At 36.2% G+C, this 14,934-nt stretch overlaps 1 protein-coding gene across 1 annotated transcript in view; it reads left to right on the forward strand.

Annotated features, from left to right (window-relative positions):
- PHF14 (PHD finger protein 14) overlaps window positions 1-14,934 on the forward strand; it is a 147,262-nt gene that overhangs the window by 21,070 nt on the left and 111,258 nt on the right. The window contains exons 6-8 of the mRNA XM_088533441.1: window positions 6,789-6,948; window positions 10,657-10,768; window positions 12,997-13,134. Of these exons, the coding sequence (XP_088389567.1) occupies window positions 6,789-6,948; window positions 10,657-10,768; window positions 12,997-13,134 (410 nt within the window). The remainder of the gene's footprint in view (window positions 1-6,788; window positions 6,949-10,656; window positions 10,769-12,996; window positions 13,135-14,934) is intronic.

Consider the following 14,934-nt stretch of genomic DNA (forward strand, 5'->3'; position numbering starts at 1 on the left):
AGTGTATTTATTCTAAGTTTTTGGCCTAATTAAAGATCGATTAACATATCTTTTTTTAAATGCTGTCTTCTCACAGCATTTCTTTTTGCAGATCTGCAGTTTGTGCTTTCATGATCTTTATGATAAGATGATATTTCAGAATATATGTAGATATGGTTAGCATAGGCAGATACTATGTTTCACTTGCAAGGGATTCTTTTTCCAGGTGGCCCTGCAGGGTCAGGGGGCTTGGACTAGATGATCTCTAGGGGTCCCTTCCAGGCCCAACCATTCGGTGATTCTGTGATTCCAGGGTTAGGAAAGAACAGGCAGAGCCAAGGCAAGAAAGAGATCTCTCTTCTTATTTCACTTGGTGGTGTAATTTTCAGAACAGCTGCTTTAATAATAGCATTTTAAAATATTTGCAGTCTCTTTTTAATGACAATTGCATAAAAATAAGCTGTTGATAGAGTACAACAGCTTTAAAATCAGGGAATAGAAAATTAATTTCCTGTGCAAAATTACATACATTCAGTAGGCAGTTGTCATTATATATAAATGCATTGTGAGAAAGAGTGAATGTCTAACTTGTTGACTTTCATGTGCTTAAATGCACGGGCTAACATTAGAATAATACAGTTTAATCATTTAATGTAAGAGTTGAGGTATTCAAGGATATGGTAGACATGGAGTTGTGATATAGCTATCTAAGAATATAGGATTAGAATATAGGATAAACATAAGAATTTAATGAATATTGTAATTGAAAAGAGGCTTTCAGAGCTATTCTGAAGATCCAAAATTCAGAACTTGATGAATATTAAGGAAGGACAGCATATTAAGCAAGGAGTTTTAAAAGCTGTTTTTCCTCAACAAAATTCTAAACCAGAGCAGTAGGTTGATGACTTGATGTTGAAGACTGGCAAGCCAAAGACTTCATGAGGTGAAGTACCTCATGAATAACTGACACGTAGCATCAACTGCAAGATGTATACCTCTTGTACACGTTTGTCTTTTTGATCCCTAGGTAATCAGCACATCCGGACAGCTATGATATTTTGAGAAAGAATTAAGCATGTTGTACCCTGATGTTGCTTGGGAGGTGCACTTGCAGGGAACTTTCCAAGGGAACATTGCTTTCTATTCCAAAACCCCGAATTCCCAACAATTCATACAGGAATTCATACAGGAAGGTCTGGCAGATTAACTTTGTCTTGCTCATCAGGTTAATTGTTTAATATCACAATAGATTGACTTTATCAAACAGCAGTTTTTTCTGCATGTCTGCGCATTTTTAAAGAGCCATAAAAGTAATGCATTTTAAATCTTGATTAATAAAACTTTGAAAAACAGTACTGTAATAAGGTGAGCCTGTGTTGTCCTCAACTTGGCTTTAAGGATCTGAAAGTTAAGTATTTAAAGAGCGAATGGTCTGCTATAGATAAAAGAATATCACTTTGGTAACAATTTGAAAGTGTGGCTGGTTTTAAAGGCTCTGAACTGTGGTCTCTATGGTGTAAGTTTTCAAACAGATTTAGACAAAAGAGCATTTAGTATTATTATTAAATTCTTTTTGTCCTTTAGGTTTGCTTTTAACACATAAAAATTCAATTATAGTCCTGCAGTGGAAAACGTTCCCTCACCACCTGTTTCAGATTACATACTGAAATGCTAGTTCTTCAAGCACTTAATAGGTGATCAACATTCTTCAGTTTTGCAAAGGTTTTAATTATTAACATTGTAAGTCTATAACAAAAGAAGTAAATTGTCATTTCATGGCGTTTTGAACTACAGGGTTTTGAGGGATGGTTTTGTTCCACAAGGTATGGAAACAGTGCTGAGCAACTTTTGGGCTGCAGAGTTATTGTTTCTCTTTTTAGCCCAGTAAATACTGCAATATTTATAAAAAGGTAATAACTAATAAAGGAGATGATGATACTTGTTTTAGAATAGCTTCTGCCTGTGATCGGAATGTTCAGTCTGTTTATTAAGAGTAGATAAATGTCCCTGCTCTAATTGGGGCTTCATAGACATTTCAGCCTCTCTCACATCCCGGATGAGTGCTAGAATGATCTTAACTTTAAGTGTTCCAAATGCATCAGTTTTGATGCAACTTGTGAGTTTCCAGTTGAGATAAATGTGTTTCCACAATGAAATTTTCTTCTGAAAATACTTTTGTCTTCCAACGTCCTAGTTGGGGAAAAAAGTGTTTTGTTATTTCTTGTATTGTATTTTAATGAACATGATAGTTGTTTGTTAATATTAGACACCTGTCATCTTAATGTTAAATGACATCATGTTATTTATAACTCTTTAAATGAGGACAGGTGTATTTTGTTATCTGTTAATTTTTGTCCCAAGTTATCTAGTTTTTTTGGTAATCATGAAAATTTTATTCTTTAAAAATTGGACCACTGATAACTCTTTGCTTTTCTATATATTTTCGACGTGCAAATAGTTTTCACTACTACTTTTCTTGAAGAATTTAGTGACCTTCATTTACCTATTGATTTATTATACCACTTGTATTTTTAAAAATATGTTGTGTATACAGCTGTTCAAGAGATTTCTATTGTCCGAAAGGATATTAGATCAATGGAATCTGATCTCTCCTTTGTCTGTTATCACTTCACCCAAAAGCAACAGATATACCCTCAGAGCAAACATGAGGAAAAGTTGAATTAAAACAGTTGCATATGCTCAACAAAAAGTGCAGCTCAACAAATAGCTTTGGGACTCGGCTTTTCTTTTTGTTAAGTATTATCAAGTCAAATTTGGACTAATGCTGTTGGCCTTCATGTTTTGAATAGAAATTATTTATAGTGTGTTATCTAACTACCTAATAAGAACTCCTGATAATAAAGCTTAGCTTAAATATTGTGTGCTTCACTATTTTGTATACAGTAGTGCCAACTCCTCTTGGAAAATAAAAAGTCACCAGTCATGTTACAAATGGTTCAGAATTATTCTGGAATATATTCAGACTATGAGTCTGAATGAGTCCATGCTGGTACTCTGACAAAAGATAATTCAGAAAGCATGTTCTGTGAAACATTGCACACAGACGTTTTCTCCTTCTGCCTGAAGATTACAGTCTGATGTACTTATACGTACATCAATTCTAACAAAATAGCTGCATTCAATAGTAGCTTTTTGCTGATGTGGTTTCATAGCAAAGAAGGGGTTATAGGTGCAGAATCATAAAGCAAGACTGCTCCACAGGGCTTATGTGTTTGCCAGCACATGAAAGTCAGTGGCTGGATTCTTGCGGGCTGGTTTTCCGCTCTGCTCTGAACAAGATTCCTTTGATGAGTTTACCAGCAGTGAGTAATAATAACCCAGTGTATTCACTCCGGTTAGTAACCAACCACTTAATTGATTTTAACAGTATGGACAGAAAAAAAAAAAAAAAAAAAAAAAAAGTCGACAGTTCCTTGCATCTGTTACATATCTTAATTTTTTAAAGCTGTCATTAAAAATTTTGTGTACATTAGAAAATGCATTTATTTTCTATATTATAAACCTTGACAAGTTTGTTTTTATGACCTGGATGACAGTGCATGACAGTGTGACCTAGAATTCTACTGCTACAGAAAGAATGCTTGATACCAGCCCACATTAAATGAGGAAAATAATTACTACAGATATGTATCTGTAATTTACTGTAAAGTTGGTAACATAGGTAAATGATTGATAAGTACAATTGGACAAGCATTTCAGAATACAAATAAGATTGAGGAGTTACCATTCTTAATTTAGCAGACCGATGGCAGTTAAGTTAGAAAAACAAATCTAATACCATTTGATTATTCAAGAAGCATCAATGTTTGAAAGAAACTGATTTTATTTTGCCATATGGATTGATGACAGTATTACTGCTCCAGCAGTGTTAGGTAATTTGTAATAACTGCATTTAGGAAAATCTTAGTATGCTAAGGATAGTCTGTAGGCATTTTAAAAAGCTTAATTATTCATCAGTTCTAAAAGATTAATGGGCTGCATGCTTATACATTAATGTAATTGCTAAAAAGTAACTCTACTGGCATTGATTCAAAATCGTGTTGGAACTTAAACAATGAATTTTTGAAATGCTGCTTAAAGTAGTACCACAGTATGAAAAAAATGGAGATAGCTTAATGTAGCAGCTATATCATATTTTATACGTATAATGAAGCTGATCATGAATGCCCTTGTGAGCTTTGTATGTCCTTTGCTAGAATACTTTTCTTACGAAAAGAAACATGTTTTAATCCTTATTGATGAACCACATGCTGTAATGGCAGAGTATATTTTCTGAACAATCCCCAATTCCCACAGTGATACTACTTATTTCCTGAATTTGCTTTTAGTCTGTTATGCAAAGCTGTTTCTGTCAGAAGGGGAGTTAGAGCACTACTGCTATTTTCTTCGAGTCGTTGGGTAATGAACCAAACTAACATATTATGCCGTTATTTAATTGAACAATTCAATAATTTAACGGCTCTACAAGCAAAAAGGAAAAAAAAAAAGACTTGATCATTGTATTTGAAAAATAGCTGAACACAATCTTTAACTAAAAGTTTATGATGTTTGTTATTGAAATCATATTTCCTCCTGCTTAAAAACAGGTAAAAGTTACTCATACCAAATGAAGTTTTATAAGTCTGAATGTTTTTCCTTTTTCATTTACAGTATTAATTATCTTGTTCTTGTATAAATTTTAGGTAACAGGCTTCTAAATCACTTTAAAAACAGTATTTTCTTAAATTTGTAGTGCATGCCTAAGCATAGATCATAAAGAGTACTTTGAATATCTAAATCAGAAGCCGAAAATGTCAATGATGATAAAATATATTATTTTCAAGGAAAACTGTATCCAAAATCTACCACCCTAACTCAGCAATGTAAACTATATTTAGAACTCCCAGGTCTGAAATTGCAGTAGCTCTTTTCAGATCAGTTCTACAACCACTGAAGCCCGTAAATAGTTTTCTTCCTCTAGATATTCTTTGTATGGCTCAGTTGCCTGCTGAATGCAATGCAAGGACTGTCTCGAGTTAGCTGTCTCTAGGAAAGTGGAATGGATGGCCTGGCTACTGCCAGCACGATCACCTTCACAAAAATAACAGGTAACTGTTTTCTGGGTGGGGAGAAGGAGAAAATTAGGAAAATCTAGGAGGAACAGGCTTCTAAACTGTCCTTTACTGTCCTTTACATGAGAGCACTTTGAATGCTTGGAACTCTGTTGAGGGCATGTGATGAACCATCTGGGAGACCGTGGGTCTGAATTAGCAGGCAGAACATCAGGTGTGACGTAGGGGCTGGTATCGGCTATAGACCGCCTGCTCGGAAAGAAGGAGGAGATGAGGCTTTCTTTAGGCAGCCAGAAGAAGTCTCGTGTTTGGAGGGTTCTCAGCCATCCTGCTTTCTGCTGGTTGGACAACACAGCAGACCTAGTCAGAGTTGTGAAAATGCTCACGATATCTTGGGCAGCCTTAGGAAGAACGTTGCCAGCAGATGTGTGGGAGGGGATCCTTCCCTGTGGAACTAAGTACTGGTGAGGCCGCGGCTGGAGAAGTGTGTCCAGCTATGGGCTCCCCAGTGCAAGAAAGGCATGGAAATGCTGGAGTGAGTCCAGTGTAGTGCCATGGAGACAACAGAGGGGCTTTAGCATCCTGCCTGCTAGCCGAGGCTGACAGTGCTCAGACTGTTTAGCCTGCAGAAGAGAAGGCTTAGGGGATATTATCAGTGTGTGTGTCACATATATGAACAGTGGGACAGATTTTTCTCAGTGGTGCCTAATGACAATAAAGGAGGTAGTGGGCACAAACTGAAACACAGGGAATTCCCTTTGAACAGAACAGAGGCCCCTTCCAACCCCAACTCTTCTGTGACTAGCTGCACTTCCACTGAAAGATCATATACCCCCCGCAGGTAAAAATCTGCTATTGATAAATAGCTTCTTTTAGAAAGTTACTAGTATAATGTAACTCCATCCTCTTACTTATTTTAGTTCCCTTTTTATTGCCCTCTTTCATCTTCTAAGATAATCAGTTTCTGAGAAAGATCACCACGCTTTCATTTAAAGTTAAAATACAAATAATGATTATTTATGCATGCTGGTAGTTGGATCTAAAGTACTCTCTTTTGGCCCTTCATTAATTTGCAGTTAATTATTTAATTAAGGTTTTCTGTTATTAGTTTTCTCTAAATTTGCAATTTAAATGTGACCTAGGAAATAGAGGGTTTGAGCTATATTTTCTTTACAGTTTTTTAGGCTGTGAGTTATTTTTATTCTTTACACTGTCAGATGTTGTTATGAGGAATATATTAAGAAAGTAGAGGTGACTGTTATAAACTAAATCCATAAATGACTTTTAATTGTGTTTATGAATTAATTCTGTTTGCCTTTAGTTAATAGCATGGTTAAAGAAAGCTTTTGTTACAGGTTCAAGATTCTTACCTGTGGTTTGATGTGACAATTTATGATTCTGTCACAGTTTTAAGGACTGATTCATCGTGGCAGCGCTATTATTGTCTTACAGAAATTAGACATAGCTTTAGCTTAGTTTTAATTCTAGATAGCAGTTTAGGCTATTTTTATATATTTCAGGGAAGGTATTTTGCTTTTGTTTGTTTGCTTTACCTCAAAAAATATCTGATGCGAATGTCCATATTTTTGGACTGAGATATTAATGTTTTTTTGCCAGTGTATGCAAGACTGAATTAAAAAATAATTGTGTTTGTGTCTTAATTTTGGCGCATCGAAGTATGCATTATATGACGTGTTTTTCAACAATTATATTTCCTTCCTTTTTTTTTTTTCTTAGGCTGCTATGGTGTTGATGGAGAGAGTGATTCTATTATGAGTTCAGCTTCAGAAAATTCCACTGAACCTTGGTTCTGCGACGCATGCAAATGTGGTGTCACCCCTAGCTGTGAACTATGTCCAAACCAGGATGGCATCTTCAAGGAGACAGATGCAGGCAGGTAAGATTAAAGAAGTGATATTTTGAATTTGATTTTATCTTTTATTTAAAACATAATTTTTTTTTGTTCCTAACCTGCCCCTCTTCTATATAGGAGATTATCAAAAAATAATTATTTTTGTTGATAGCCTCTCCTTCTTACCTCAGTTTTCAGTTGGTGTTTTTGGGTATCTTGTGGAACTGATTTTTTTTACTCCTAATATTCTTCATATCCATTATAACATTAGAACGATGTTGATTTAATTTCTATTTGAGCATCAACATTTATGGGCTTATGAACACAAGAGCTACCTAAGATTGAAGATCCTGGTTTCAGGGAATGATGAATCCGGCTATTCACTGTGAAGACTCCACATGTTTTATGCATGCAGGTGTCCTTTTGGATATGCTTGAAGACCTTTTTTGTTTACCTTAATTACTTGTGTGTGTATTTTTTTTCTTTAAGAAGGCCATATACTACTAAAGTGATAGGATCTTGAAAAGGAGACATCTTTTCTCTTTTGTTTGTGTCAGGAATGTCATTTATTTCCGAATGAAAAGATTTTGTATGTGAAAGGAACTAATATCTTGTAAATTCCTACTCAGGATTCAGGCATTTGGAAGAATAATGTCAAGAAAGACCTCTGCCACTTAACTGGTGACTTAAACTACTGACAGCAAGGATCAGGTTTTATAAACCTAAGAGAATGCGTGCAGTTGTTTTGGGTTTGTTCTAGCTTAGAGGCACCCATTTTTCTCCATTGAAATTTTATTTTCGCAGATGAACAGAGTTTGTGTTCCAGGAGAAGATGTTAGACACCAAGTGAAAAATCCTGTGCTTTTTCTCTTCTATTTACTTATTGGGAATGGTACAGTAATTTAACTACCAGCTAGGGGCAGAGTCATGATGGTAAACTCTTAGGGGCACGTGATAACTTTTATTATGTTTCAGTGTACTTTGCAAACTGCAGCCCAGTTCAGTTCTTTTCTTGAAATGCCATCACAGAGGGTTTACTAAATAGGGGAATCCTTTAACTTGCCGTTGCCCCACATCCCTTTGCCCCTTTAAAGGATATTCTTTGTATGCATCAATGCTGGAAATGAAATTGCACTATTTTACAATGAAATTACAGACCTATGTGGTTTCATTTCACAACCAGGTTGAAATAATTTCTCTGTTTCTGCGTGAAAGGTGAATCATTGGAATAACAAGGTGTTTAATTTCTCAACAGTGACCTTTTCACATTAGCTTCTCAGTTCCAGAAAAAGAAATGTGAATTTAAGAAATTTTATTTCTTGAACGCTGTTATCCCAGAATATGAATTCTGTCCTTGTTTCACTATGGAGTTTTTTCTTCTTCTCTAATCAACATCTGTCATCATTGCTCCAAGCTAAATGGATGGTAAAGTAACAAGGAAGATTATTCTTCTTTGATTACCCAATTTGTCTTAATTACAAGGTTCTAAAACATGTGCAGCTAAACAAATGAGCAGGAAAATATTTAGAACTGGCATTAAAAGCAGCTGAAACTGCTTCAGCTATGAACTTGACTGACTTCTGTATGTTTTTTAATAAAGATTCAGGTTGAGTTTGCATATAGGTGGCTAAAGAAATGAGACACTTGTGTGCCAATCACGCTGAAATGGCGGTTTAAATCTGTAATACTGTAATGCTTGGGTGACACATACTAAAACATTTTGAGAAGGTCAGTACGAAGCAAGCAGCCAGCTGTTGGGTTTATCATAGATAAACTCCTACAGAGTGCAGCAGCATTTAATACACCAGTGGAGCATGAAAAACCTGCAAATTAAATTGAGAAGCAGCTGCTTGTAAAAGATGCATATCTTTATATTGAACTCTGGAGGGGACGTTTAGGAGTTTATATTAAGACTTACTATCAAAAATGTCTAACTGAAACCTTGGATTTTTTTTTTTTAAAATAGTAATTTTGAAGATGTGTAACTGTCTTCCATTTATACAAATTTGTTCTGTATGATACATCTCAAATCAGTGCTAGCTAGCTTGTAGAAGGGGAGCCCCACAGAATTCAGAGCAGTCTTCATAACACTTAAGTAGCTGCCTCATCTCAAAGTTAGGGGCCTTATTCAGGATATGACGTTTTGCTTACAAGAGCAGAACTGTTGTTCTCTGGCAACTGTCATGCTGCCTTTGCGTACCATGGTAATTTAAAGACAGTGTTGTGTCTCCTCTAAGATGGAGCTTGTAAATGTGTGTATTTGTATATAAATGTATTGCCTGTAAAAGTATGTTTGGAGTTTTTTTTCCACAGTTCTTAATTTTTATGCTTTAAAGTGAATTCATCATTTAACCTCTGTAGTCTGTGTGATTTCATAGTAATGTAAAAACATTTTTGTTTTCAAATATCATGTGAAAAGAGTACTGTTAATTTTGTTAGACTTATTCAGCAAATCCTTATGGAGTAAAGTAAATTAATGGTTTCAGGATAGTTTCTAATTGTTACCTTATTTTTTTATTTATTTATTTTTTTAAGCTGTTGAGCTATCATGGAATGTTTTGGGGGAAAAATGATCAATGGAGTCTGTCCACCTACTTTGTACATTGCAAAATCATTGTTTTCATTAAATTGTAATGAAGATTTAAATGTAACTGTATTTTTGAGTTTCCCAGCTGACCTTTAGGTTTTTTTTTTTTTTTTTTTTCCTGGAATTTGTACATGGGTGTATGAGTTATGTATGTTTATCACATTCATTTAATTCTTAATCTGGTAAGTTCCAGTACACTAGCTCAGCATATGTAGACAGCCCACTGATGACAGCTGTAACAACTTGAGTGCAACTAGAACATGGGGTTCAAGTTTGCTTTGGTCCCACATAATTTTTCTGTTTTTGTTGTTCCCACAGAGAATAAAAGCACGGGGAGGGAGAAAAGAGGAGAAACAGGCAGTGGTAGAGAATGGAAGAAAAAAGGCACAGCAGTGTTTAGTACCGAAGAAGAGGGGTGGAGGTGGTAATAGGTCTGTGTTGAACCATTTGGCATTGAGGAGCTGTCAGATGCAATTACTAGACCCTGAGGGCCAGATTTGCACCCTCTCATTTTAGGCCCTTAAGTGCCGAAGGTTTCAGGCTTTTACTCTGCAGTTCGTGTATGGCCAATGAATAACATTATACCTAAATAACAGTCTGTTCGTTTTATAGCTTCAAACAGGCATTTCTATAGTGCAGTTCAAATATGCTTATATCTAAATGTATCTCCTTCCCATGTTTGCATAAAACTAGCTGGTTTGGGTGAAGCTAACAGGTGGAACTAACAGGGCAAAAGCGGCCTGATGCTGAGTGGTTCCCAGTGGTACCCTCTCCACCGCGCTTACCAAATTCGTATTTCAGATACACGTACAGCAGTGTGGAACCCTACCTAAGAACCCTCAGAGCAGAAGGGCAATGCTAGACAAGGCGTAGGGAATCCCATCTAAGAACCGTTGGAGAAAAAGGGTAATGCTAGACAAGGCCTGCAGAGAGAGAGAGATCCAGAGAGGCAAAACAATGCAGGTTGCTTTGAAAGCCATACCCTGGTTTAGTATGTGAGCTGAATCTAAATTTGTCTTCTCCTCCTTCTTCTAGTGTACTTTGCTTTAGATAGGTTTTTTATAGCGTCTGTAATTTTTATAAAGCACTTGGAAATCTGCAAATGGTGAGTATGATACAGGAACAAAATGTTGATAATAGTAACCTGATTTTATCTGCTGTTTTAGGTGGGTCCATATTGTTTGTGCCCTCTATGTTCCAGGAGTAGCATTTGGAGATATTGACAAATTACGGCCAGTAACACTCACAGAAATGAATTATTCAAAGTACGGTGCCAAGGTAAGTTTAGAAGACATTTTATTGCCTACAGTAGTTTTATTTTATGTTTTTACAAGTAGTAAAATAATATATATACCTTTCCAGTTTTATCTTTGTGTCTCTTGTTTATGTCAAATGAAGTGGGGTTCAGGGCTGGAAATAAGATAAAGTTTGTTCATGTTTGTTACACCTTTGCTCTTCCTTCCCTCTTTCTGTACAATTTTTACTACACTATACCCAAACTCCATAATATCTGTTATTGTGTTACTGTCGTCCTCTCCTCCATCTCCCTTCCCTCTCTCTTTCCCCCCACCTCACCTCCTCTCCTCCCCCACCTCCTCTGCCCCCTCACACCCCCTCTCTCCCCCCTCCCCCTTTTTTCTCTCTCCTCTTCTCTCCTTTCCCCCCTTCCCCCCTTCTCACTTTCCCCCTCTCTCCCTCCCCCTCCCTCTTCCTCTCTCTCCCTCTCTCTCTCAGTGTTGATCAGTGACAGATTGCCAAAAGTGGGTTGAAAGAGAAGAGGATGCATGGGATCAGTAAGAATTATTTTAGGTTCTCTATAATCATAAGCTAACAATGAGCATAAAAGGTTTGCTGCAAAGAAATACTAAAAGAAAAACACTGCAACACTGAGATCCTCAACTTGAACAGCGTTCAGTAGCTTGCTGTCTTACACAACAAAAGTGTTGCTGTAGATATTGGGACAGCATGGGGAAGTCGTATCCATCACACTAATATGAGGAAAGATAGTCTTATTGCTGCTCCTCTAATGCTTAATTTATGCATCATCAAAATCTTTCCTGGAATGCTAATTTGTCAAGTTGAACACTAAATTATTTCGTACACAATTTGGGATAGCCAGTGTGCAGTGTATCTATATCAGCAGCATGTGTACATGGGCTGTCGTGTTTAGGAATATTTAAGAGAACTCAGAGCAAGTTACCATACTCTAAAGATCATTGTAGTCAGTAGATCATGGATTTTTGCTCTCATATAGGACCAGGGCTAAGAATTCAGGCATATTTTATTACAGTTAAATGAGAGAGATGAATAGCAGACTGCCCAAATGAGGCAGTATTACTCCAGCAGAGTTGTAACCAAGGTTTGTACTGCATCCAATGCATAAGTTATAGCTTAACCTAGCTAAATTTTCACCAGAACAGAAATTTAAGGCTGTAGTCTGCTTCATGTATTAGCTGTTATGTCTTAATGTTGCATAGCTAAAGGGTGCCTTTTCAGAATAGGATATGTGGTGTTTAGGGATTTTTCTGTCATTGCATTTTTCGTGCTGTCCCTTTCCATTGTTGGTTGAACTTCTGTTATTGTTGCATGGAGATGTAGCTGATACTCAGCTCTCCCCTCTGCTTAGGGCAAAGATGGAGAAGTGTGTGACTACCTAAATTTACATCATCTTTATGTACTGAACAGCAGTACTGCCTAAAAAGCCCTTGTTCCCATGTGTTTTTTTCCTGCTCACATGTTCACCACTGTACTCTGCTGTTTGGTATGAGTTAGCAGCAGTGAATAAGACTGTCTAGCTTATTATGCTGAAAAATAAATTTATTTTTTCCAAGTCATCCAGATCGCATTAATGTTTGTCAGTTTGCTGTGTTGCAGATAACTGTACCTCCAGATATGCGTGTAGCTACACCCTTCAGGATGTGTTTAAGGGAATCACAACCTTTTTGACCAAAATTTATGATCCTCAAGTAATATTTTTGTGCATTATCATACCTTTGCTCCTCGGTCATCATCTTTGAGTGACAACTATGTAATTGCCTGCTTCTAAGTCATGTAGAGTACTGATTTTTTGTTGTTGTTTTTGGTTGTCCTCTGAGTTTTTGCTTATTTGGTGATGACTGTTGAACAAGTGAACATTTTATGAGTTCTAAACTTGTTTTATGATACCATGCCTATATAACTAAGTATTTATAAATCACTTGGATGGTACTTAGTGATTGCTCTAAAGGGGAATATGAGGTATGGCAGTTTGAATAAAAATTCATCTAACATTCTCCTTAGGCTGTTTTAAGTACTTGTCCATTGCTTGTTAAAAATGAAGTTCATCTAGGGCCATGGGAGGGTGCTTTAAGTAATGACAGCTGTTAACAGGGTACTTTTGTCTCTGAACCATACCGGAGTAAACCTACTTGATCACTTTTATATACAAGATGTAAATTATCAAAAGGTAGGCAAGATGCATGTAAAGTACTCACTGTGGCATTTTCCACCCTCCTATATATGCAAAGGAATGCAGTTTCTGCGAAGATCCCCGTTTTGCTAGAACGGGTGTTTGCATCAGCTGCGATGCTGGGATGTGCAGAGCTTACTTCCATGTGACTTGTGCTCAGAAGGAAGGCTTGCTTTCAGAAGCAGCAGCAGAAGAGGTAGGTCTGATGTTCACGTAGGGTAATAGAATGGAAGAGTTGCAGTTAAAGGAGGAGGACCTAAGGTTGTGTGCTTTTGGGTCAGCAATCCTTAAGAAAGTTGTTTTAAATCATTAGGAAGTCATAGTCCAAATGAAGACTCTTGACTGCGGAGGAATCTTTGTTTATCAAATTGTTGATGAACAACTTCAACTGACCACCTGAAGTGACTTCATAAAGGAATTGAGAAGGGTCATACAGAAGTTGGCTTTATTGGCTTAATATGTTTTGATCAGTGTAGAGATAAATTCTGAATGATTCTGGATAAATTCTGTATTCCCCTATTCCTTGACACAGTTACTTAGCTGTTTATGTAGTAAGTAGTATAATATCTTTTTTTCTTCTCCCTCACCCAGGACTGCTTTCAGAAATAAGCTACCTTTCTAATACTCTTTTCTCATGCATGTGCAGGGGGGTTGGACTAGATGACCTCTAGAGGTCCCTTCCAACCTTAAGCATTCTATGATTCTATGTTTTCCAATATTTTATTTAAATTGTGTTACAGGTATGTGACTTTCATTATCATAACATTACATTTAGGAATCAGAATGAAAAGTAGACATTTATAGGCTGCTAGTAAATTTTTAATAGATGCTGTTACCAGCTTTGTTCCTGTAATATGATTAAAGCAATTCACATGAGAAGGTTCTATTTCAGAAGTCATTTTTGCAGTCTGAATACTTTTAGATTGCCCAAATTCATCCTGATTTTTGGTTTTGATTAATCCCATTATGTCCATAGGTACACAATTTAATTTTTTTATTGACTTAGACATGCATGCAAAGAGGCTGTGTACAGCCACTGAAATTTCTCCCTTCTGTTTCTGGAAAAAATAGCCTACTAAGTGATTTCTTTTAGAGAATTCACAAAATAAACTTCTTTTGTTTAAACTTCTTGTGTGAGATTGAGAAATAGGAGATTTGCAAAGTTGCCTAAATGTTTTTCTCCCTAATAAATTGTGTGTAATGTTAATGCTTCAAAAACTTAGTTGACTTTCCGCTAGGTAAGTACATTTGCTGGTCTTCTCACTTTAAAATTGTCTTGAATGTTCTTAAATGTTTTTAAATGTTTTCTGCAAACAAAAATATTTTAAATTAGGGAGCGGCTAGTATGATAGTTTATATAATAGTAGTTTTTGGAAGTAAGCTGTCACACATTCTGAAAAACTCAATAAAACAAATTTCTGCACAGATGTTATTAGTCTGTGTTATGTGGGTGGTGTGGAGGAAAGTTTGGTAGGTTTATTAGTTTATCAAGGAAGACAGTTTAGATTTTTCTTACTCTGTAATTTATGATGTTTCAGTGGTTTTGAAAATATACTGGCAATGAAATATACTTCTCAAATGGAGTCTTCCTTACTAAGATATTCATACTCTGCTTGCTTGATATAATCACACACCTGTAATAGTATGCAGACCTGATGAATTCTGTGCCTAGAAATGACTAAAGTAAGTGAAGATTGCTATGAGAGATGGGACTTGTATCTACTATTTTTCATTAGCCTGTAAATGCCCTCTCGATTTGCTGATGCTTGCTGATGCGGCAGTTCTTTGAAAGTTTTCCATTTCACTGCATTTGCCTTAGTGTGTTGCAAAATGATGAACTTCAGTTGTGGATATGACCTAGCTATGTAGGACCTACCTATGTAAAATCTGTATTTTTAATGTAAAAGGCTACTTACCTCAGTGCTCTGTAACTTCCTTTTTTTTTTTTTTTTTAGAAAAAAAAAAGGTTAAAAATTAAAAAGCAATAAGCAAAATT

This window comes from Tinamus guttatus, unplaced genomic scaffold (genome assembly GCF_059628265.1).
Source record: "Tinamus guttatus ecotype Peru unplaced genomic scaffold, ASM5962826v1 Tinamus_guttatus_pri_ptg000503l, whole genome shotgun sequence".
In the NCBI taxonomy this organism is placed as follows: Eukaryota; Metazoa; Chordata; class Aves; order Tinamiformes; family Tinamidae; genus Tinamus; species Tinamus guttatus.